Source organism: Liolophura sinensis, chromosome 10, assembly GCF_032854445.1.
Source record: "Liolophura sinensis isolate JHLJ2023 chromosome 10, CUHK_Ljap_v2, whole genome shotgun sequence".
Lineage (NCBI taxonomy): Eukaryota > Metazoa > Mollusca > Polyplacophora > Chitonida > Chitonidae > Liolophura > Liolophura sinensis.
Window position 1 is genome coordinate 10916785 of NC_088304.1, and position 23585 is coordinate 10940369.

The following is a 23585-nucleotide window of genomic DNA, read 5'->3' on the forward strand; positions in this document are numbered from 1 at the left end:
TGGATATTTGGAACACATCCCAACTGCACAGAAAGTATGTCACAAGAATAAAATATTATCAGATTTCTGGATTGAAAGGAGATAAATCCAAAAAGGAAAACCAGTATAACTGAGGATCACCTCTGCCATTAAATCATATCAATACATCCTGATATATACCTTGACACTGACGCCCATCTACTCCAAGCTGGTATCCCAGAGGGCAGCTGCAGTGGAAACTTCCGGGATCGTTGACACAAAAATTGCTGCAGCCGGAAGTACCCTCTGCGCATTCATCAATATCTGCAAGACAGAGACAAAATTAAGACCATCGTGTCACCAGTGTTATATCTTATAGAATTTTTTCCATTCTCTTATGCTAAATACCAATCCAGGGAATACCACGGCTGTTCAAGTCCCAGTTCCGCTGGATTAGCCAAATACCGATTGAACTAGGGCTTCCCCGCTGGTCGGCCGGTATACTGCAGTCTGATAGAGGCATAACGAAATGTAATAAAAATGAGGACATATCGTGTGATCAAATATTTTTTCCCTTTTTTTCCCGATTGCGGATTTACCGGCGCACGCCTTTCCATCCTCAGCTAACCGATATCCAGAGGAACATCTACACCGAAAGGATCCCTTTGTATTCTCACACTGGTGCTCACATCCGCCATTACCGGAGAGACATTCATTGGTATCTGAAATAAAAATGGTGAATTTGAAGGAGAGAGTGATTTGCTAAGAACGCTTTTAAAAATGGTACATTCATATATGGACACGCATACGATTATAAAACGTTTTGCATTGAAAACAAGCCGTCCTGTACTTGCGGCACGATTTTGTTTTATTAGGGTAGAATACTTTAACCAAAGAGATAAGGTGGTGGTGGAGGGAGGGGGGGGGGGGGGGTCGCTGGGTTAACATCGCATTTTTCACTTAGAGCAGTTATAAGATCCGTTGCCCAGAAACGCGACTAAGATACATAGAGTTTACATTTAAGCTATACATTTAGGACACAGAGGTTTTCAATTCCGTGTGAGGGCTAGGGACTACTTTTTCCAGGTATTACGCTATTACAGAACTATTACTCTTGTGAATTTAACTGTCAAGATGGGAAAGAAATCTGAACAATGAAGTAAACATCGATAAAAAGGCCATAAAACGTGTATCTGAAAACAAATTCAGTAAAATGTTTGGGTTGGACGATGGGCTTAATGGACCATATCGACACACCACATTTTCTACACATTTATGTTCATGGGTCATTGTTTTCTGAACCTTACTCGTGTAATCTGTGGTCATGCACCGAAAAGTGAAACATTTCAGGCATAAAGAAAAGACGGTCAGAAGGCATTGACGTCATGTAATATCCACATGGCCCATAAAGACCACCTTACAATCCAAGGACTTGATTTCATTTAATTCAGTGAAAATAAAATCTTAAGAAAGCTTAAATTAAGTTATTCTGATGTACTTTTAATATTACAAATAATACTAATATTATAATATATGATTTTTATATTATTATTTTTTTTGCAATGTGTCCTTCCCTGTAATGGTTACTTACAAAGTGGGCGTTGGGATTATCTCATGTAAATTTTGAGACCGGAGTTTTTTTTTCCAAGTCAATAATGCACAAGTAACTATATCCTTGGCTTTGCTACACATGCAAACTGTATCTCTTCCTCATGTATTTTGCGGAACGTCTGACCAGGCAAGTATGTGAAAAATGAGTACGGTTTTGAAACAATTTGACGTCGGTGGTTGATGGTTTTACTGCAGAAGCTAGTTTGTCAAGGATATTCTACCGTTTTCACTTTAAGTTCCTTAAATTTTATACAGCAAATACACATCTCTTGTTAGCAAATACGGCAAAGAGGGCCCATGATCTCTCTCTCAGTCTGCCTCATAACTCTATCTAATCCCGCGTAACTCAGGGCTCGGGGCGGGATATTCATCCTGTTGAATTAGACTGCCACGTTGGATATATAAACAGTTGCAACCAAAGCGCAACTGAGATACACATTTTCATTGTTGACATCTCACTCGCTTGTATGTTCTATATACCCGTACTGGCCTCAATAGCTCAGTTGGTAGGGCGGACGATTCCGGATCAATCCTGCGTCAGGTCACACCTAAGACCTTAAAAGAGGCAGTTATAGCTTCCTCGCTTTGTGTTCAGTAATAGGGGGATAGTGCAACGACTGGTTGACCTGTATCGGTATAATGTCTCGGGTGCGGCTCTTACTTTTCTTCGGTACTTCGTCTCAGTGAAGCAAAACTAGACAAAAGAGCGGTGGAAATCCGTCTTGTTTACTGCTTCTGTCTGCATGAATTCATAATTTCTTACTTTGTGTACGGTGTTAGTTTTTGCTGTGTTAAACATTGTTTTGGAGACTGGTCTTGCGATTATTGATTCGGAACAGCCATTTTGGTTGACGGCTGGTATACGAATGTCTGTTTTGACGCCTCAATTTACGGCTCTTTTCTTCTGTGCCCTGTAAATATTTTGTTGTAAACCGTCACTGAAAGGTAGCTTCACCGGCTTCAGTAAAGGTTTACTTTTTGGTTAAGTACATGCGTACTGGTTTAGTTAATAATTAAACCATTTCAAGTAAACTTAATACTAAAAAATACTCAGTATTAACTCAACTTGGGCTTATCGAAACGATCTTAACGGAATAGGCATGATTACATAATTCAACCTCCAAGGTATAGGTAAGGTGTTGTTTTGAATTGATGTATCAGTAAACTCGGAAGTACTTTATTTATCTAGTTGATTGGTGTTTTACGCCATACTAAAGAATATTTCACTTATACGACGGTGGCCAGTCGTATGGTGGGAGGAAAGGGGGCACAGGCCGGATAAAACCCACGACCATCCGAAGGTTGTTGGCAGACCTTCTCATGTACAATAGGACGTACTTTTACAGACATTTGTCATTCCGAACATTTCAAACAGGTTTATATATACAGTGCAAGTTTTAAGTCTGAAGTACATGTTGACCTATTTGGCCCTGTGTAGGACTTAATCCTATATTTCCGGGACTTGAAATAATAATTAAGACGTAGAGCACAGAGAAAAACCAGAGCAGCGACGACAGCTGCCAAATGGTCACATGTGACCAGTGAAATATGCCCTTTTGTCTATTTACCTCAGTCAGCGTATTATTGTAACTCTTCATGTAAATACATAAATAGAAAAGGGATCAGAAGGACCGAAAAACCGTTAAGAACGTATTATCTCTGTTAGAAATTGCTAGGTTTATAAAGTTCTGAACGCTCTCCAACGTTAAAAACATCGAAAACAAGAGTATTACAGATTTTAAAGGAATGGCGTGAATGTTTCCCTATACGTAAGTCAACCTTCATTTGACCATATTAATGAAACGTTTAATATATTAAATACACAATTACAAAAAATCTATAAAGGTTGTGCATAAATGTGTAAATTTTTACACAAAATTTCAACAGTGTGTACAACCGGAATTTACTGCTCGTCGTTTTGAGTTACATTCTTTCTCTGCTGGCTGGACTCCTAACAAAGCGAGCCCGTATCAAGTTGCACAAGACTGCACAGGGAAGTGCGTCTCAACATTTTCGATTGGTTGTATATAAACTGTCTGGCCATTATTTGCACAGACAACATCGTGCGACGTATACATAAGAAGACTATCGGCAGAGTAGAATGAGGTCAACCTGACCCAGAACACTTCGCCTCATTACCTGAAAAGAATACGGGTTTCTTGGGCGTATCTTATGTATGGGTATTCAATGCCTGGTTTGACCTGTTTAAATTTGTTCTATCCCAAATTGAGAACGGATTTATATTGTACTGAGAACTTCAAGGTGTACACTTTTGGGTACGTGCAAAGATGCAATAAACCCGGGCTCTGAAGATGAATGCTTTTGTGTGCGTGCCAAAAGTAACGAATTCACTCCTGATTTCCAACAAAAGTTTCATGATAAAGAAGGTATATGAGGAAATTCCTAGAGCGCGTCTCGACTGGCCGAATTTCAACGCAATGATGTTAAAACGACGACGTAACAAAAGCCGATGGTAAAAAGTCATGGTGGGACGCCCAGGTTTCAAAACTTTATCTCTTTGTGAACTGTATAACTCGTACTGCTATGAACTATGCATTTAAGCTTCTGGCTGAATAGAGGGGACAAAGTATGTCGATAAGCTTTTGGCTTGTCAGTTCTTATATATAAACTGAATTTTGCGGCTTTGAAACAATTAGTTAACAGTCACCTTACACGATCACATAGGTCTCTGCTGTATATCTAATTCCGCCTAAACTAGGGCTACAGGCTGTATATTCATCGTGTCGAATTAGATCCCCGCGGGTGTATGAACATTTTCAATCATTTGTTATCGACAACTTATATTCTATCATTGTGCATGATTTAAATACTGATTTCACTCAATTGCCAAGAACATACTTTGTGTCTTTCTAACATCATAAAAAACTGTAGACTGCTTCTCTTTGCATGATTCTGGACGATTTTTGTACTTTATATACTTCTTTAGTTCCTTTGTGGTCTATGATTAATGACCACAAACGTCCTCATTGGTTGACGGCTGGTATATGAATGTCTGTTCTGGCTTATAGACACATGTTTACACTTCGTCTGTCCGTCCGCCAGATCGTCACTAATAATTTTGTCCACATTTTGTGAAAAACAGACCATTATAATGAAATGAAATATGTTCCCTGTGCTAGCTATCATATGAGAGCTGAGTGTTCAACGAAAATCTGCAACTTTAGTCACTTTTTAAAAACAGAATTGTAACTTGTTTCTTACCGTTGCAAGCAGGCGCAGAGAATCCACCCGGACATTCACACACATCTGGCTGAACACAGGTACCACCATTACGACATGTGCCTGCTGGAAGTCCCTGGCAGATTGCTGAAATGATAATTAATAATGATAAGTTACCAGATTAACTGCCACTACCTTTCGGTAAGTTGCTTTCTGTATATGTACATTAAATGCAGGAATCGTGTTTGTCCACACCCACAGGTGCGTTCACTTATACGCCTACGCGACTTAACAGAAATACAGGATTCAGGCTGACCGAGTGATTCCGTTCTTACAACCGTAGTCATTTGTCCGAAACGTAACAATATACATGTAGGCCTACGTATACCTTTCCAATTTACGAAGGCCTTTGCATTGATAATGCTTATATCTAGGCTGGCGAGAGCTTGACAATATTATAACATTTGCTTTCGATTCATATACAGTATTCAAGATATTCCATGCCCAATATTTTGAATTTTAGGGTGGCAGGTCAGGCATCAAAGTCTGAGCAATTCTGTACCGTAAATCACGAGTTCAGATTATACAGACACCATGATAGGTCCTGCGGGTACATTATGTAGACACCGTTAGCCAGGAGTTCACCCGGTAGATTGTACAAACACCTTCATAGTTTGTGCAGGTACATTATGTAGACACCGTCAGCCATGAGTTCACCAGATAGATTATAAAAGTACCTTGATAGGTTCTGCAATTACATTATGTAGACACCATCAGCCATTAGTTCACCAGGTACTGGTTTAGTTAATAATTAAACAATTTCAAGTGAACTTAATACTAAATAATACTCAATATTAGCTAAACCTGAACTTATCAAGATGACCTTGATTGAATACGCATGGAGGTAGATTACATAATTCAACCTCCATGGTATAGGTATGGTGTTGTTTTGGATCGATGTATCGGTAAATTTAGACGTACTTTTATTTATTTATTTGATTGGTGTTTTACGCCGTACTCAAGAATATTTCACTTATACGACGGCGGTCAGCATTATGGTGGGAGGAAACCCACGAACATCCGCAGGTTGTTGGCAGACCGCTCCACGTACGGACAGACGTACTTTTACAACCATTTGTCACTCAGAACATTTCAAACCGGATGTACAGTTCAAGTTTTAAGACACATGCATCGGAGTCTGAAGTACATGTTGACCTATATGGCGCTGTGTAGGATTAAATCCTATATTTCCGGGATATGTGAACTTGAAAATATTACTAAAACGTATAGCACAGAGAAAAACCAGACCAGCGACGACAGCTGCCAAATGGTCACACGTGACCGGTGAAATACGCCCTTTCGTCTATTTACCTTAGTCAGTGCTTTATTCTAACTGTCCATGTAAATCCATAAATAGCAAAGGGATCAGAAGGACCAAAAAATCGTTAAAAACGCACTGTCTCTGTAAGAAACTTCTAGGCTTATGAAGTTCTGAACACTCTCCAACGTATAGCTTCGAAAACAAGATTATTACGGATTTTAAAGAACTGGCGTGAATGGTGGCCTACAGGTAAGTCAATGTGGGCACCATTTGACCATATTAATGAAACGTTTAATGTGCTAAATACACAACTACACAAAAAGGGTTATGCATAAATGTGTAAATCTTTACACAAAATTTTAACAGTGTGTACAATTGGGAAAAAAATTGATTGCTCGTCGTTTTAAGTTACATTCTTTATCTGCTGGCTGAATTCCTAACAGCGAGCTTGCATCAAGTTGCACAAGACTGCATGGGGAAGTAGGTCTCAAGATTGGTTATATATAAACTTCTTGGCTATTATTTGCATAGGCAATATCGTACGACTTATACACAGGAAGACTGTCGGTAGAGTAGAATGAGGTCAACCAGACCCGGAACACTTCGCCTCATTACCTGAAAAGAATACGGGTTTCTTGGGCGTATCCTATTTTGAGGATACCGAATACCTGGTTTTGCCTGTTTTTATTTGTCCTAGCCCAAACTGAGGACTTGCAGGTGTACACTTTTGGGTATACGTGCAAAGATGCAAGAGAGCCGGTCTCTGAAAATGAATGCTTTTGTGTTCGTGTCAAAAGTAACGAATTACAATTCACTCGTGATTTCCAACAAAAGTTTCATGAAAAAGAAGGTATATGAGGAAATGCCTAGGAAGGGCCTCGACTGGCCAGAGTTCAACTCCATGATGTTAAAACGACGACATAGCAAACGCTGATGCTAAAAGGTCATGGTTGAACGCCTGGGTTTCAAAATTTTCTCTCCTTGTGAACTGTATAACTTGTGGTGTTATAACCTATGCATTTAAGGTTCTGGCTGAATAGAGGGGACAAGGTATGTCGACAAGCTTTTGGCTTGATAATTTTTATATATAAACCTGACTTTCTAGCTTTGAAATAAATAGTTAGCAGTCACCTTACACGATCGCATGGGGCTCTGCTGTATGTCTAACCCCGCTCAGGTTGGTGGGGCTGTATATTCATTGTATTGAACTAAATCCTCACGTTGGATATATGAACAGTTGCAATTAAAGCACAACTGATATACACATTTTCTTAGGTACTTGATGCCCTACAAACACAGTCTTCCCATCAAGAGCCGACTGACACCCAAGCTTATTTACATGTGTAAGTACGTAGGCACGCGCTGTCAGAGGAGTCGCACCTAAAACTGTTACAGTCACACTGTTGTTGGCTGTAGGGGTGCATCAAGCGCACCTTGACGTCTTTTCACTAGCAACACACTTTGCCCTGTATGTGTATGTTTGGAACATACGGTAACCCAGGTGAAGTTTCTTTGTTCAGCATACATGTATCATGCCGCAGACTCCAGACATGACATCCCACCCATTATTTACACATACGTTATACCGGCACCGGGTCAAGCAGTCACATTTCATTACTCCAACCTCTCGGTGCTGAGCACCAAGTGAGGCTACAACAGGTATCATTTTAAAGTCTAGGATATGACCTGGCCCGGGTTTTATCAAAGGTCTGCCGACTTTGCGGCGGTAGCTCTAGCCACTAGACCACGAAACGGTCCAGCACTATGGGAGCAATCAATTAAATTTCTGAGGTGGATCGGATGGGGCACGGAATCATGATTTTTTAACACGATCCCTTGTCAAGCACATACTAAAAGTTAGGAAACAGGTGGGAAATATTGTCCCTTTCATCTGTAGTGATTAATGGAACAATGCCGGACTGGATTAACTCCGTTGAGGTCACTGTACCATTTAAATCGCGCGTTTTAGGAAGAAGCTCTTGATAGGTGTGACCTCAGAAAATCGCACAAGATAGTTGAATACCTACCTTTAAGATAAGATTGTAATTTTTTGAACTAATGTGGAAACTGCAGAATAAATTTAATTTAACCCATTCACTTAAATAACATCACCCTCATTAAAGATCTCTCGACATTTGCTAGGCAAAGGATGTTTCTCCACATTTTGCTGCTCTGAAAATAGTTGTAACTGATGTAACATAATCTACAGTCAATATAAAGGACTACAGGATGGGGAAACCAGAGCAGCGAGAACAGGGTGATAATTGGCAAATGGTGATACGTAACAGGTGAAATATGGCCTCTTGTGAGTAGGATTTCATTCCAACTGTTCAGGTAACCGGTTGAAAACTAGCAAGTTATACAATCTCTAACAATGGGCAAAGCCGAATTTGGTAAACAGTGTTTAGTGGAGACAATTGCAGTTTGTGAGATGTCACTGTCTAAAAATACTCAAATTTCCGTGTAGTTTTTACATGTTATAAACACATGAAAACGGGACCAGCCCTCTGGATACTTAGGTAAACCGCAAAACCCTTGGTTACGTAATATAATGTAAAATACTGCAGTATGAAGGATGAAACTAGAGTACTAACAACAGTAATGGTGTGATATTTTGCGAATGGTCAGGAGTAACCCGTGAAATCTTGCCTGTTGTCATTTTACCTCAGTTAGGGTATCATGCTAAATCTTCAGACAAATCCTTAGAAAGTAGCAACGGGTTCGCTCCCTAGCAACATGGCTTAATGCATCTTAGCACTAAGCAGTAATTACAGTTTATTTAGAAATACTCAAAATGCTATGTTTTCATCACATGTAATGGGGAAAAAGGGTCTGACAATTTACTATTGGTTAATTATCATCTGTTCAGACAAAAAGGCTCCTTTTTTCATGAAAACAGTTTTCCCCTCCAAGTAGAGTCTCCCACGAGTGGTATTTCCAGACGTAACAGAATGGTTTCAAACGACTGTGCTTGATTTTATATTTTTGGTGAGGGCATACGGTCGTCTTCAATTTTATATCGATCTTCTACCAAAGATGTTTCCAGGTGTTTCGATATTGCATCGACCATTTACTGACACCGAGCACACAGTCTGTCATACACTAGTACATTGTTTGTTTACTTCTTGTTTAAGTCTGTAATTATACTTTCATGTTTTACAGTTACTTCACCTGCACAGTTAGGTTGGCCAAATCCCCTCCTGCATGAACAAACTGTGGGCCGGACGCAAACACCACCGTTTGGACAAGTTCCTGGGGCGGATCCAGTACATATCGCTGGTAACGGTAACAGAGAAAAGAAAATTGCATATGGCTTTGCGTAATAAGGTTAAGGTACACAGTTATATCACAAAACCACTTCTTTATATATCTGCTGTTTAACACCATAATCCAGCATTTATATATCTGCCGTTTAACACCATAATCCAGCATTTATATATCTGCTGTTGAACACCACAATCCAGAATTTTTACACACAAGATGGCAGTCAGTTTTAATGGGACACGAAGTTCGAACTATCTACCTGACAAGTCACTGACGAACTTTTTTACGTGTGTGTGATTGAGTCAGTGCTTAGCGTTTCACGTCATATTTATCAATTTTTCAGTCGTGTGACGACGAAGGAGTCCTTATCAGTGCACGAAATGTGCCTCCTTGTTGCAGCACGAATTTCCAAAGCTCTTTCAATTAGTGCTGCTTCACTGAGACGACTTACCGAAGGCAGTTGAACCGTCCCACCCGTGTCATTATACTGATACGGGTCAACCAGTCGTTGCAGGTTCCCGTTAACGCTGAACAGCAAGCGAGGAAGGTATGACTTTCTCTATTAAGGTGCTAGGTGTGACCTGACCCAGTATTGACCCTAGATCTACCGAACCCGAAGCGGACTCTCCACCAACTGAGCCATCGGTGTCGTTTTTTAAAACATGTGGCGTAGAAGACAAGAGGCCTTCAAGGAACATAGCACACGATGATCTTTCTAAAGATATTGATGTTCGCAAATTATCCATGGTGTATGATTTGAAAACAATTGAAAAAACTCGTTAAAAACGATGATTTCCCGAGTGAAAGAAATATTTCCGCTATGACAAATCAAATAACCGACCCACCAGCGGTCTTAATTAAATTTACATTACAAATAAAATTAAATTACATTATAAACAGGAGTTCAGATGAACACAACATGCGCCCCAATAAATCCATTTGTTTAAAACGTATAATAGAATACCAGCAGGATTGTGGTAAGTATAAACTCTGAGGGGAATCTTGAATGGTGTTGATGATAGGTATGTGATTACCTTGACAACCGCACAAGAGGACAATTGCGTTCACAAAAAGTGAAAATTTTATGCGGAAAACAGCTGGGGTTGTAGCCCAAACAAAATCATGTCTATGTTCATAGTATATATTTGGAAAATGGCTACCTGGTTACCATGACTGCCGCGAATATGGGCAAATGTGAGTCGTGACACATCGTCATCGTTTTATCCATAAAAAGTACAACTCTGTGAGGAAAATTGCTTTCCGAGCACGAAACTATATCTATTTATACGGTATACTAGTTATCTGGTTTCCATGACAACCGCAAAAATGGACAAATACGAGTCCCGACACATCGTCATCTGTGTATTTGTGTATCTATTCAAAATTACAAGTCTGTATGGAAACTGTTGGAGTCCTAACCCGGACAAGAATACGGATAAAATCACTACAACATAATACGCTCTGCCTAATGACGGGGGGCGTATAAAAATAAACTCTTACCTCTTTTACAGTGAATGTTGTCAGCACTGTTCCATCCGGAGCAGCACCTATAGTCCACGGCTGTTCTGGTACGAACTACTCTCCTACGAATTTAACAATCATATATGATAATATATGGCAATATATGAGGACTTTATGATGCTTTTCATGTTTGTGTCTAATTCTGCTTAACCCGACTCTAGGAGCAATATATTCGTCGTTTTGAATTAGATTCGCACGTTGGATATATGAACATTTGCTATCAATGCGCTACTGAGATACATATTTTGTTATCGACAAACTAATATTCTAGCATGACACACGATTTGAATACTGATTTCACCCTGTCCTCTAGAACATACCTTGCGTCTTTCCAGCATCAATGAAAACTGTTTACTCCTTCTCCTTGCATGATTCCGTCCTAGTTTCGTACATTACACACTTTCTTAGTTCTTTGGTGTTATACGTCGTTTTGGGGAATTGACCTTGTGATTATTGATTTTGGAACGTCCTTATTGGTTGACAGCTTGTTTACAAAGGTGTGTTTCCACGTATAGATTTATGTAAAACAGGAAAATGAGGAGCCTAGGAAGTTTACGTCAAACAGCATGTAGGAACGTTGAGATTATATTTGAAGAGGCGAAATAAAAAGTCCAGTACATTATGTCAAATAAGATTATACAGGAGCTTCTAACTTGCATGTCAAGAAAGAAGACAGATTTATTAACTGTAACATCCAGTTCCATTAGAGGTAAACGTAAGAAAGACTAGATGATCTTAGAAATCACATCACACTTCGCACCAGATACGAGAATAGGACCCTAGGCTCCACGTTTGATACGTGTAGACGTGTTGTGACACAAGTGAAAATACATGATATAGAAATGTGACCAAAATTCACTCCTATGTTAATCACTCAGGCACTGTCTGTATTGACTTGCAGAAAACTAGATTTAATGTTAATCTGCCTCCATCCCACCCTGACTACTTTTCAAGTAGAGCTAGAAAAGGTTAGTACAAATAAGATTAGTTGTTTCTAATTGAACTAGGAACAGGTGTTCACTGAAATCTAATTTGGCCTGCGCTACTAGATTTGAATTTCAGATAAAAAAGAAACAGAGCTTATAAACGCCTGGCAAACTCAAACAGAAAAGCTCAGAAACGTTTCGTCAGACAGGAAAAAGGGGGCGTAGAGTCCTCTGGTCAAACAGAAGAAGATATACTTATAAAACCTGATTGTCAATTTAAAATAGAATTAGGTTTAGAAATTCTTGTCATATAACATTATAGGAGCCCAGAAATTTCTTGTCAAATAGAAAACGAGCATCCCAGAAACGTCTTCCGAAACAGAAAACGAAGAGATGAGAAATGTCTTGTCAAAGAGAAGAACAGTAGCTTAGGAACTTGTGGACACACGGGAAGGTAGTAGGTTAAAAACTTCTCGTCAATCGGGAGCACAGTAACTTAAAATCTTCTCCTCAAACAAACAAAAAGAGACACTCATAAACTCGTTGTTACACGGAAACAGAGAAGTTTGCAAACTTATCTTCACAAAGAAAAAGAGGATCTTAAAAATCTGTACAAATGGAAAAGAATGAATGAATGAATGATTATGGCTTAACGAGGGGCTGAGAATTTGTTGTCAAATCAGAAAACAAGCAGCTTAGAAAATGCTTGTCAAACAGGAAAAACATGAGATTGGAAACGTCTTGTCAAATAGAAGAACAGCAAGTTAAAAATGTTTTGTAAACTTCTTGACAAACAGAAAACGACGAAATTGTAAAAATCTTGTTGGCAGAAAAAAGAAACTTAGAATCGTCTTGGCAGAGGAAAAGCGGGGCTTAGAAACTCCTCGTCGAACAGAGAGAGGGGAGCTTTAAGAAATTCATGTTAAACATAAAAAGAAAAACTAGGAAGTGTCGCGTGAGTTTTAGCTTACAATAATATTCAACAATTAGGTGAACGCTCCTTTAAGGCTGACGCTTTATTTTAATAAACGGACTACCCTAATTCACTGAAATATTCCACAACGACCAATGTTAGTATCGTTGGCACGAAATACAGTCACGACATTAATACTTTATGAACACAGTAATCCTGGTTTTATAATGTTCGCCCAGAATAAAAAAAAAATTATGCTAGCAGAATGTCATAAAGGGTTGACGGCACACTGTTCCTAGTTCAACGCCCAGCCGTTGAAGTGTTTACTGTGTCATTACTGTAGATGGTAGCCTATCTGTCAGGGGTGATGTCCATGTACTTAAACATCACGCCTGGTTTGATGGGGGCCTCCTGTGGCTTGGGGTATTATTAGAGCACAGATGGTGATTCGCGTGAAAAGATAAGCCTTGAACAGCACACACTGTCATTGTTGCACTTCAGCCTAATGTCATTCTAGTTCTTACTGACCGGTCTGTCTAGTTTTCACAAGTGCCTGAGACGATTCCACAAAGCTATTCCGTACTTAAACGGCTCCTTTTGTATGTATGTATTTATGTATGTATGTATGTATGTATGTATGTATGTATGTATGTATGTATGTATGTTTGTATGTATGTATGTATGTATGTATGTGTGTGTGCGTGGGAGTTTAACTTCGTCTATAACATTTTTCAGTCATATGAGGGCGAGGAGTCATTAAGGGTGTGTACATATAAAGAGTCTTCTTGTGGCAGATCCCATGGCGCCAAAGTACTACCGTCACTGAAGTATCATGCCCAAGACAGCAAACATGACATTCCAACCAGTCACATTATACTGACACCTAGCCAATCAGCCCTTGCTCTATCCGCGAAACGCCAAGCGAGGCAGCAGCAAGTATCATTTTTAACATCTTTGGTGTGACCCGACCCTGGTTTTGATCCCAGATCTCCCGAGTTCAGGCGAACGCTCTAACCATAATGCCACTGTAGGGGTATCGAACGATGGAGTAATAATGATGGAAATAGTCTGATCTGCTTTCCTTAATAAGTAAAACATTGCGGGAAAATTCGATATTGAGCGTTTCAGAGGAAGTTATGAACAGAAAAATTTTCTGTCGGTTCCATTTTTGTGACGTCACTGTTGAACAGATGGAATCAATGGCGTGTGCAAATCTTGCCTTGTAGCTATTGTTAGATACTGTGTGGTATATGACGATTTCAATCAACGGCACTAGTTATGACTGCAAGAAATTGTGTCAAGGTTATTCCATCAAACGCCTTCATTTTAAGTTTCTTAAGTTTTACAATGAATATAATTCTCTTCTCAGTAAATAAGTTGGTAGAGTGTTCGCTTCGGGAGCGATAGATCCACGATCAATCCTGGCTCGGGTCACACGTATGACTTTCAAAGGGGAAGTTCTAACTTCCTCGCTTGGCGTTAAGTGTAATGGGATATTGCGACGACTGGTTGACCCTTATCAGTATAATGACTCTTTCGGGCCGGTTTACTGGCCTTCGGTAAGTCGTCTCAGTGAAGCAGCACTAGATAAAAGAGCGGTGGAAATCCGTTCTGCAACAAGGAGGCACATTACATACAGTGTAAGCACTCACTCACTCACACGTAGAAAATTTCGTCAATGACTTTTCAGGTCGTTGGTTTGAACTTCCTGTCCCGTTAAAAGTACGACGTTAAACCCGAAGCACTCACTCACTCACTCACTCCAAGTAAATATGGACACAGGTGTCCAGAATCTGTGGCACTCTGCTTCATAAATGCGTCTAATTGCTCTTAAACTGCAGCTTGGGGTAGTATATAATCATGTTGAAATAAGTCGCCGCATTGGATATATGAACAGTTGCAATCAACGCGATGCTGTTGTATGATTCCATCTTATTCAATATATTTTCTTAGTTTCTGGGTAGTTTGTGGTAAACGTCATTTTGGTACTTGGCCTTGCGATCATTGACCTGGAACGTCCTTATTTGTTAACAGCTGGTATACGAATTTGTTTCGACACATAGATTCACTCATCGATGGCGTGTACCAACAAAGGACGCTGTACTTTGAAACGTTCTTAGCGTCATTCTAGCATAAATGCACTCCTCGACGTCATGTCGAGCTCATTCAACGCCACATAAAGAATATTGCCATATAACACCAAGAAAATCTTAACGCAAACTACGTTTCTCAGGAGTCTTCGGTTTTAGGGTTTAAATGATGTTATTCATCGGAAATACTTTTGACTCACGGTGTTTGTTAGGATTTTCTTTCTATCATTTTAATATTTCTTCCCAGTTTCCGTTTGAACAGAAATTTTCAATCCTCAAAGTTCTCAAGTTTTGAAATTTAAACTTTTTAACGAGTATATCTTCAGGTAACATTTCTAGAGGTGGTCAAATTTTTTTTAATGACTCAAATATATGCTCGGAAATCGTACTTTAAGTTTTGAATTAAGTGAGAAATGTCTTTGAAGAATCGTACCCTGGTCTCGGTGGTCTTTTACTAACCTGTGACGTGTACATCTTCGCCAGTTGAACCATCCGCACTTTGTATAGTATCTCTCCTGGGCCGTGTACGACTCGATTCGGGTGTGTCTACAAACATTCTGGCTGGAAGTGTAAAAGAAAAAGCACAAATAACTTAAGTTTGTAACAAAAATAAAATTATCTTTTGGTATTCTTTTCCTTTTATCCAGTATACAAAAACACAAGACAAACAAGCATGGAATTTTGAAGGAAGTTGTCAGCATGAAGTACAGTACTATTTATTTACCAGATGGTGTCCTGGGGACAAGAAAAAAACACGTATGGTAAAGCGGTGGAAAAATTGTTTGCATCCTTTCATGGAAGAACACACGTTACAGACTTTACTTCGTACAACCACAAAGAAGAAAAATGACATTTTCATGCCTTCCACACTGTCTTTAAGAGATTCACAACACTTAGAGTGAGTGAATGAGTGAATGGTAGAGGTTTAACGTCGTGCTCCACAATTTTTCAGTGATATGGCGACGAACAAATCCTTAGGGTGTATGTAATGTACCTCCTTGTTGCAGGACGGATTTACACCGCTCTTTTATCTGGTGCTGCTTCACTGAGACGACTTATCGAAAGCAAGTAAGCCACCCTGCCCGAGCCATTATACTGATATGGGTCAACCAGTCGTTGCACTATCCCCTTCATGCTGAACGCCAAGCGAGGAAGTTACAACTTCCTCTTTTAAAGTCTTAGGTGTGACTCGACCCAGGATTTATCCTGGATCTACCGCTCCCGAAGCGGACGCTCTACCGACTGTGCTACTCTTAGAGGTATAAGGTGTACAGAGGTGATGTAAATGAGGTATACGTGGTCTATACACCTCGTGCACACCTCAGCTTGAAGCACTGATGTGTCCACATTATTCATATTATTTGAAGGGTACCGTAGCTTACGTACGTGTATATATTAGCTATGTTTACATACACCTCAGCAGCTTCTTGAAAAGGCTCAGTCGGTTAGCGCGCTAGCGCAACGAAGTGATCCAGAAACCTCTCACCAATGCTGTCGCTGTGAGTTCAAGACCAGCTCATACTTTCTTCCTTTCCGGCCGTACGTGGGAAGGTCTGACAGCAACCTGCGGATGGTGGTGGGTTTCCCCCGGGCTCTGCCTGATTTCCACCCACCATGATGCTGACCGCCGTCGTATAAGTGAAATATTCTCGAGTACGGCGTAAAACACCGATAAGAAAAAAACTTCTTGAAAAAAAGAGTTTTTGAGTAAGTGATGATGTCAACGACTGAGAAAGTTACAAAATATGATATTACATATGACATTTTGCCTCAGTCTAAACGATGAAAGGTTACAAACACTTTCGCGTGTCTTTGAAAGCGAAGGTAAAATATGATTAAAGACGTACACCATAGAAAGTAAGAGCAGAGCAGCGACGACAATGTGGTCGCTAGCAAATGGTCACACGTAACCGCTGAAATATGGCCTCTTGGAAATTTACCTCAGTCAGTGTTTTATTCTAACTGTAAAAGTATAAAGCCCCCTAGCACATTGGCTTAAGCAGAAATAGGGGGAATATCCAGCGATGCAAATTATTATTTATTAGACTGTCGTTACGAAATCAAAACTGTTTTGCGAAATGCGCTAAATTTTAAATAAAGCAAAGTCTTTTTCTCACCATATTGAATTGTCTTTCATTTGGCACACACTGGCATATCACAGAAAATAATGCATTTTTGTGTACAAAAAAGTGTTCCGTTTTAAACACCTTTTCTGTTACAGTTTTGCGCAAAAAATCTATGTTTAGTAACTAAGGAGGTGCAGTTATTATAAATAAAGACGTAAATTTCTAAAATATTAACGTGGTTGATATTTTCAATAAGCACAAATAGTCTGGCAAGCATGACTTTATGTATATATTTAGTGTAAAACCGGATAAACATACTAGAGTGTTTACTATTGTAAATATGTGACGCGCTTCCAAATCAGGTCGCGGTTCCAAATTGTAACAGATAACGTGTTTAGAAAAATTCAAGATTTATACTTCTTGAATTATTATTATTTGAAAATAACCCTGTCCAGTCATTTATTTAACGCTCTTTCTGGGGGCATATCTATCGATGTTTGTATAGGCACCTGGAAAGATCTAGATGTCGTAGAACAGAATGTGTAAAGCCAGGCAGCAGGAACTGTCACAAAGTTTTATGCATATCGGGTTGTTTATTACGTGCGGAAATTTAGACAAACAAAGATTAACACATCTACAAACGACAGGAATACAGGCTACAGAAAAAGTGTTCACTTCTGATGTATATGTAGCCATGTATATGTGAAATTGATTTCCATGAAAATAAAACTGAGAGCAAATAACACGAAGGCATATTTGCTCTCAGTCTGTGAATATGACTCAGCTATGCCTACCGCTACACCGCAGGCATCCACTTTATGACATACAGTCTCGCCATTGTACACATAAACTGATGTGTACTTAAATTGTTAACTTCAGATGAAAAATTAATACTCACAGTGCCTCAAATAAACCTCAGATGCACGACACAATAATATATTGTATACCTTAGACGGATATTAAGCATACCTCAAAGAGCACTTCATTCATAAAGGGAATATAAACATCGTAAATAATTGTTTTTACTTGTTATTCATTGAAAGGGAATAATTCAGTCATTCAATGCGTTTAAGAACAAACAAAACAATGTATCATTTCGAGTTTTTGAGCCTTTAAACATCATACATATGTAATCTCTGCTTACTTACCCCAACCCTTCATATTATCCTGAACAGTGTCTTGCAAGACATTGATTTGAAGGAATGAAATTAAATGAAGGAATAACGCCTTAAGTGAAAACGATTTTGGGGCAAAAAACTTGTTTTGTAAGAAATGGGTTGTTTTGCAACTCTCGTTTGCTTTAAGAGTAGGTAAAAAAGTCGCCTCCGTACGGTATTTCTTTGACACTTACCCGCTGGGTGACAAAGCCTTCACAGAGAGGCAAGCCAAAAGACAAAATATCACCACAAACAGTCGCATGTCTAGAGACACTGTACACACCTGATGAAATGACTGTACCGATTAGAAACAACGATTACTGCACAGAATGACATTAAAATGTCGAATTTCTATTGAAAACATTTCCCCCAAAACGCGTCATATGATCAGAATCCAATCAGAAAGTGTAATGCATGAAAGGTTCCACACTTACCAAAAAGGAAGAAGTGGATTGGGTACATGAGATATAAAATTGTGAATGCTGTAAGTATATACTAGTTCAAGTTTGACACACTCAGTTTATTGACACTAAAAGAAAAAAGCTCCAAAGTCATTATGCACCAGACTGGAATGTCTGCAGGCCTGTTGAATAAGTGTAAAATACATAAAATCATGATAACAGAACTCTTTCTATTCATTTACTCCAGAAACAGCGACCTCATTGCAAACAAAATCAGTTACTTCATTTCTAACAGAACCACTGGTGAGCTAAGTTTTAATGAAAGCAGTTTGTTATGTTGCAAATAGGTATGTATTTCCACGTTGTAGGTTGTAGGCTTAAAAGCGACATCCGTCTTCTCGTAAATAAATGGCCCCTAGTTTTTGAACAAAACTTCTCCAGAGACCTATCCGACCTCGACAATGGACAATTAAAAAATGGATCCGGGTGCGCTGGGTGAAAAAAGAAAGAAAGAGAGAATCACAAAAGTGTTGATCTAAGGAATACAAAGAAAACTTGTAAGAATATACTTATAATATTCCTCGCGCCCTTGTACAAAGCTCAAGAACCCAACGAAACAGACAGCAAATATTTACACAGATACAAAAGAAACAGTTAAGTCTCCAGAGTTCGACAACCGAGACCATTCGTTTTGTGTGACAGGAATGATGTTTCATGTGCGTAAGTGAAGTTAACGGTTCGCAGTTAGCGATTCGCTATTCAATGGGGACAAGTCCTTATTTTTTATCAACTATATATTCGGCTATTTCTCCATTATTACTGCACCTACAGACATCATACTTTGTACATTAATGACACTTGAGCGGTTCTGTGAATAGCAGAATAACAGGGTGTAAAGTCTTGTTTTGTTGTCAGCCTACCGTTATTGGTGTACAGGTGCATGCTTGGTATCAAAATGATGGAAATTGTCTAAGCTTTGGGCAGGTATGAGTTTTACTGATGAAAGTTTGAAATTCTGGGCGAGAGAACACAAGAAGACAGGTGGTGATGATGCTGCGAGTGACGTCCCCTTGACGTTGCTAGGCACCCCTTTCCAGCTGCGGGCATAGGAAGGTCCAGATTTTGACGGTCAACCTATGTCAAGATTTTTGTGACTTCTTTCTCACAGTCTGGGCCAGGTATGCACCAAAGGTTATTGGCCACGGAATGTTTAAGACTGAGCTAAACGTTAACATTGTATTTCTTAACTGTGTAAAACTAATGGGTTCTGTGGACTACTGCACCTACAGACATCATACTTGATACATAATTAACGCTTGATTCCGACTATCACGTTATGCCAATAAATAACCATATTGACATCAGGGGGCGCTTCTCTGAATAGCAGCCTAAATAGCACTGGTCCCCATCTCCATAAATAGTGAACTTACAGACATCATACTTGGTACATTAATGACATGGGAATTTTTGGCATGATGTGATAGCCCGCATTAAGTGTCATTAATGTACCAAGTATAAAGTCTGTTGGTGTAGTATTATTGGAGACATGGGCCAGACTGCTATTCAAACTGCTATTGACAGAAGCGCCCCTTGCTTTCAGAATCGGGAATTATTGGTGTCATGTGATAGCTGGCAATAAGTGTTAATAATGCACCAATGTCTATTGGTGTCCTGTTTATGGAAATGTGGATCAGATTAAAGTTCAGTCTGCTATCGACATAAGCGCCCCCTGGTGTCAGAATCTGGAATTATAGGCATGACATGATAGCCCGCATTAAGTGTCATTAATGTACCAAGCATGATGTCTGCAGGTGCAGTATTTATGGATATTGACCAGACTGCTATTTAGCCTGGTATTTACAGAAGCGTTCCCTGATGTCAGAATCGGGAATTATTGGCATCACGAGATAGCGCGCATTAAGTGTCATTAATGTGCCAAATATAGTGTCTGTGGGTGCAGTTTTAATGGAGACTCAGTCCAGACTAAATATATAAAAATACAAATACGATTAAAATGTAGGTTAAAACACTTGTTTGCTGAAAAGATCCAATTCTATAGCACACACATATTTATTAAACATGCCTTACATCCTCATGTAGAACATTATTATGCAGACAATATATACCAAGAAGAGGTCACAATACCCACCATACAAAAAGAACTTGCAAATGTTTTTTTCTTATGAAAGAAAAACCAAAACAAATATTTAAGACCATGTTTATAACTAAATTTTCAAACTCTTTCATGTATTTTTTATGTTTTCTCCACTTTTAAGGAAAAGAAGTTAAAAATTTTTGTGAATCCGGGCCCTTCGTAATAGAATATGAAACAAGTACATGTATGCCGTATATCAGTACGTTATGGATGAGAGAAAATATGAGAATTTTCAAAAGGGGAGTTTCTAGTTTAAACTCTTTTGTCGAAAATGGAGAAAACTGTCCAACTATATCATGTGACATGTGAAAAATATAATTGATGCATATGGCTATGCGAATGACAAATTGACTTCGCAATATTCTCATATTGCAACAGAACAATGGTCAGTCCGATTTAGGTTTGTCGCCACTGCGCGGGTAAGCCTACGCCATTATGTTGCAAATGACTTTGACCTCCAACCTAACAAATCAACCCAATTTCACCACGGTGTAAAAAGTTCAGAAGTTAGTGTTTAGTTCATTGGCTGTACATAAACCTGAGCTAGACAACACAGATTAAACAGAGAATGGTCATCTTGACACACAGATAATGCTTCAACCATTCCGAATGCTAAGTTGTTGGGACGCGACAAGTGCACCGGTTTTCTACTTGATAGCATACTAATCCGAAATTTGTTCATGGGAGGTGTGTTGGTGGACCCTTGCAACCTATCACGCGCGAGCTATAAAGAAAGTTCCGGCATCATCTCGTTGTATAAGAGGGCTATAAACAACTTTTAAGACCTTCTGCGTAGATAAATGTCCAGTTTAGAGAAACACTTAACCCAGATTCTGAAAGAACTTCAAAGACCAACAATAGATGATAAACGATCTCAGTTGAATTGAAGATTTAATCACCCGTAATATTTTTCTTTATTTATTTTATCGGTGTCCAATGCCGTACTTAAAAAAGTTTCACTGATAAGATAACGCCCAAGTGTTGGGAGAAAAACTTCAGATATGTGATTTTCCCCTGGTCTCTGCCTGATTTCCTTCCACCATAACCATGGCGGCCGTCGTGTATAAGTGCAATACGGCGTAAAACGTCATTTAGGTAAATCATATAATTAGATTCATATATCTCAGAATCACCACTGAAAATATATTATCTTTTTATTTAAAGATCAACGTCATCACAAAGGTACAAAAGTAAAACACTATTGTACACTATTAGAATTGGTAAGATATAACAGAAAGTCTGTCGTCTGGGGGATGCCAGAATGTATTGTGTTATTGCAACAGACATATTCTACTATTAAACATGAAGATCGTATTAGACTTACAGGGTATTATGTTAACTATGGCCGGATTATTATGCTATAATAACAGAATACATTCTAGTATAACAGAACACATTCTACCATAACTCAGAAATTAACAGATATACTTTTGATGGTTTATCGTAAAATAAACAGGTAAAGTAAATGAGAATCATATAAGCTTATTTAGTTTTTAATTGATGTTTTGCCGTATTTAAGACAGTTTTCACTTAAACAACAGTGGACCTGAATGAACACAGCGAAAACCGTCACAACTCATCAGGGACCTTTGACAATGAAATCGTAGGTTGAGTTGGCGGTACCTACCAAGGTAGGCATAACATACATCTTTAACATGTGACATGGTATAGCTACAATAAAGTAAGCCGGCAATTAATTTGTGGAACTGGACTCAGGGTATCTGACGTAAAAAGAAGCCTGACACATCCACAGAGCCCCTACCACAGTCTGGGTTTGAACCCACACCCAGTGCATAAGTCTTATCGAATGAAAGACGAGGATTTTCACCACCCAGACATTCGATCTCACTTTTTGCCCTGGGTATAAACAGTTCAGCTGTATCATGTGACTTGTCACAAATTTTAGCCAACATGAAGAATCCATTTACTGATCACTTGTCACTCCGTAGTTCAGAAGCACAAATGACACCTATTTCCCTTGAGAAATAAGATTTTGTGACCACGAGGGATGAACGAGTTTGGACTCCAAACTCGCCTATTGTGACACGGATATTTTATTCGGAAAACTCTCCAATACTCACTCTCCATCTGACGTTTACACCCCGAGTTCTCTCCGTGTCTTATAACTTTAATAGATCGTTGCACCTTGACGACGTTGCACCGCTATCGTACTGCTCATTCGTTATAAACCGTCACATAGTATTCCTTACCAGTCGTACGTGGGAACGTTTGCAAGCAACCCGCTGATAGCTGTGGGTTTCTCCTGAGCTCTCACCACAATGCTGGCCGCCGTCATAAAACTGATATATTTTTGAGTATGGCGTAAAAAATCCAATCGAAAAAATAATTTAATATTTTCATTTCATTTAAAATTTAATTCACCATAAATCTTCAACTAAACACATAAAGAATGCATGTGGAATACATTTGGCGAGCAGAAAGCTCACAAGAGCTTGATCTATCCCATTGAATGTAGACTGTTATGGAATAGAGTATACATTTATTTTTTTTTATTGGGGTTTTACGCTGTACTCAAGAATATTTGACTTACACGACGGCGGCCAGCCTTATGATGGAAGGAAACCGGGCAAAGCCCGGGGGAAACCAACGATCATCCGCAGGTCGCTGGAAGACCTTCCCACTTATGGCCGGAGAGGGAGCCAGCATAAGCAGGTAATGTATACATGGATTTATTTAATATTACAGTGTGTCACATATAGACACACGTGGTAACAGGATAAGCGAACACAAACAGGGATCATAAAAGATGTTATAGGAATCTTTATGAACATGTATTATGTGAAATGTATTTACCTTTTTATATTTATCTTTGAACTAATGAATAAATGTATCACAGAAAAGTATAACACAGTAAAGTCTAATACAGTAAAGTACAACACAGTAAACTCTAACATGCTTTATTAAGAAAAGGAGACCCGATAGAACTAAGATTCTACTCACCATTTATGCACATAATTCTTACCTCAAAAGAGCACCATTTAAGTTCAATTTAAACACTGTG

At 39.1% G+C, this 23585-nt stretch overlaps 1 protein-coding gene across 1 annotated transcript; it reads right to left on the reverse strand.

Annotated features, from left to right (window-relative positions):
* Nucleotides 1-327: 327 nt before the first annotated feature.
* Nucleotides 328-18342, reverse strand: LOC135476737 (epidermal growth factor-like protein 7). Its single transcript, XM_064756860.1, has 5 exons — nt 18202-18342; nt 15244-15345; nt 10835-10917; nt 9242-9346; nt 328-680 (listed from the first exon to the last, which is right to left on the reverse strand). Exons 1-5 carry the CDS (start codon nt 18267-18269, stop codon nt 412-414), a joined length of 627 nt encoding a protein of 208 aa, XP_064612930.1. The 5' UTR covers nt 18270-18342; the 3' UTR covers nt 328-411.
* Nucleotides 18343-23585: the final 5243 nt, after the last annotated feature.

Bases quoted from the DNA above. Each gene is read 5' to 3' on its own strand.
- LOC135476737 (XM_064756860.1), bottom strand. From the start codon at position 18,269: ATGCGACTGTTTGTGGTGATATTTTGTCTTTTGGCTTGCCTCTCTGTG. The intron at 10,918-15,243 runs GTTAGTAAAAGA...TTAAATTCGTAG, and splicing joins CGAAGATGTACACGTCACAG to GAGAGTAGTTCGTACCAGAA. The intron at 681-9,241 runs GTGAAGTAACTG...TTTTTATTTCAG, and splicing joins TGGCCAACCTAACTGTGCAG to ATACCAATGAATGTCTCTCC.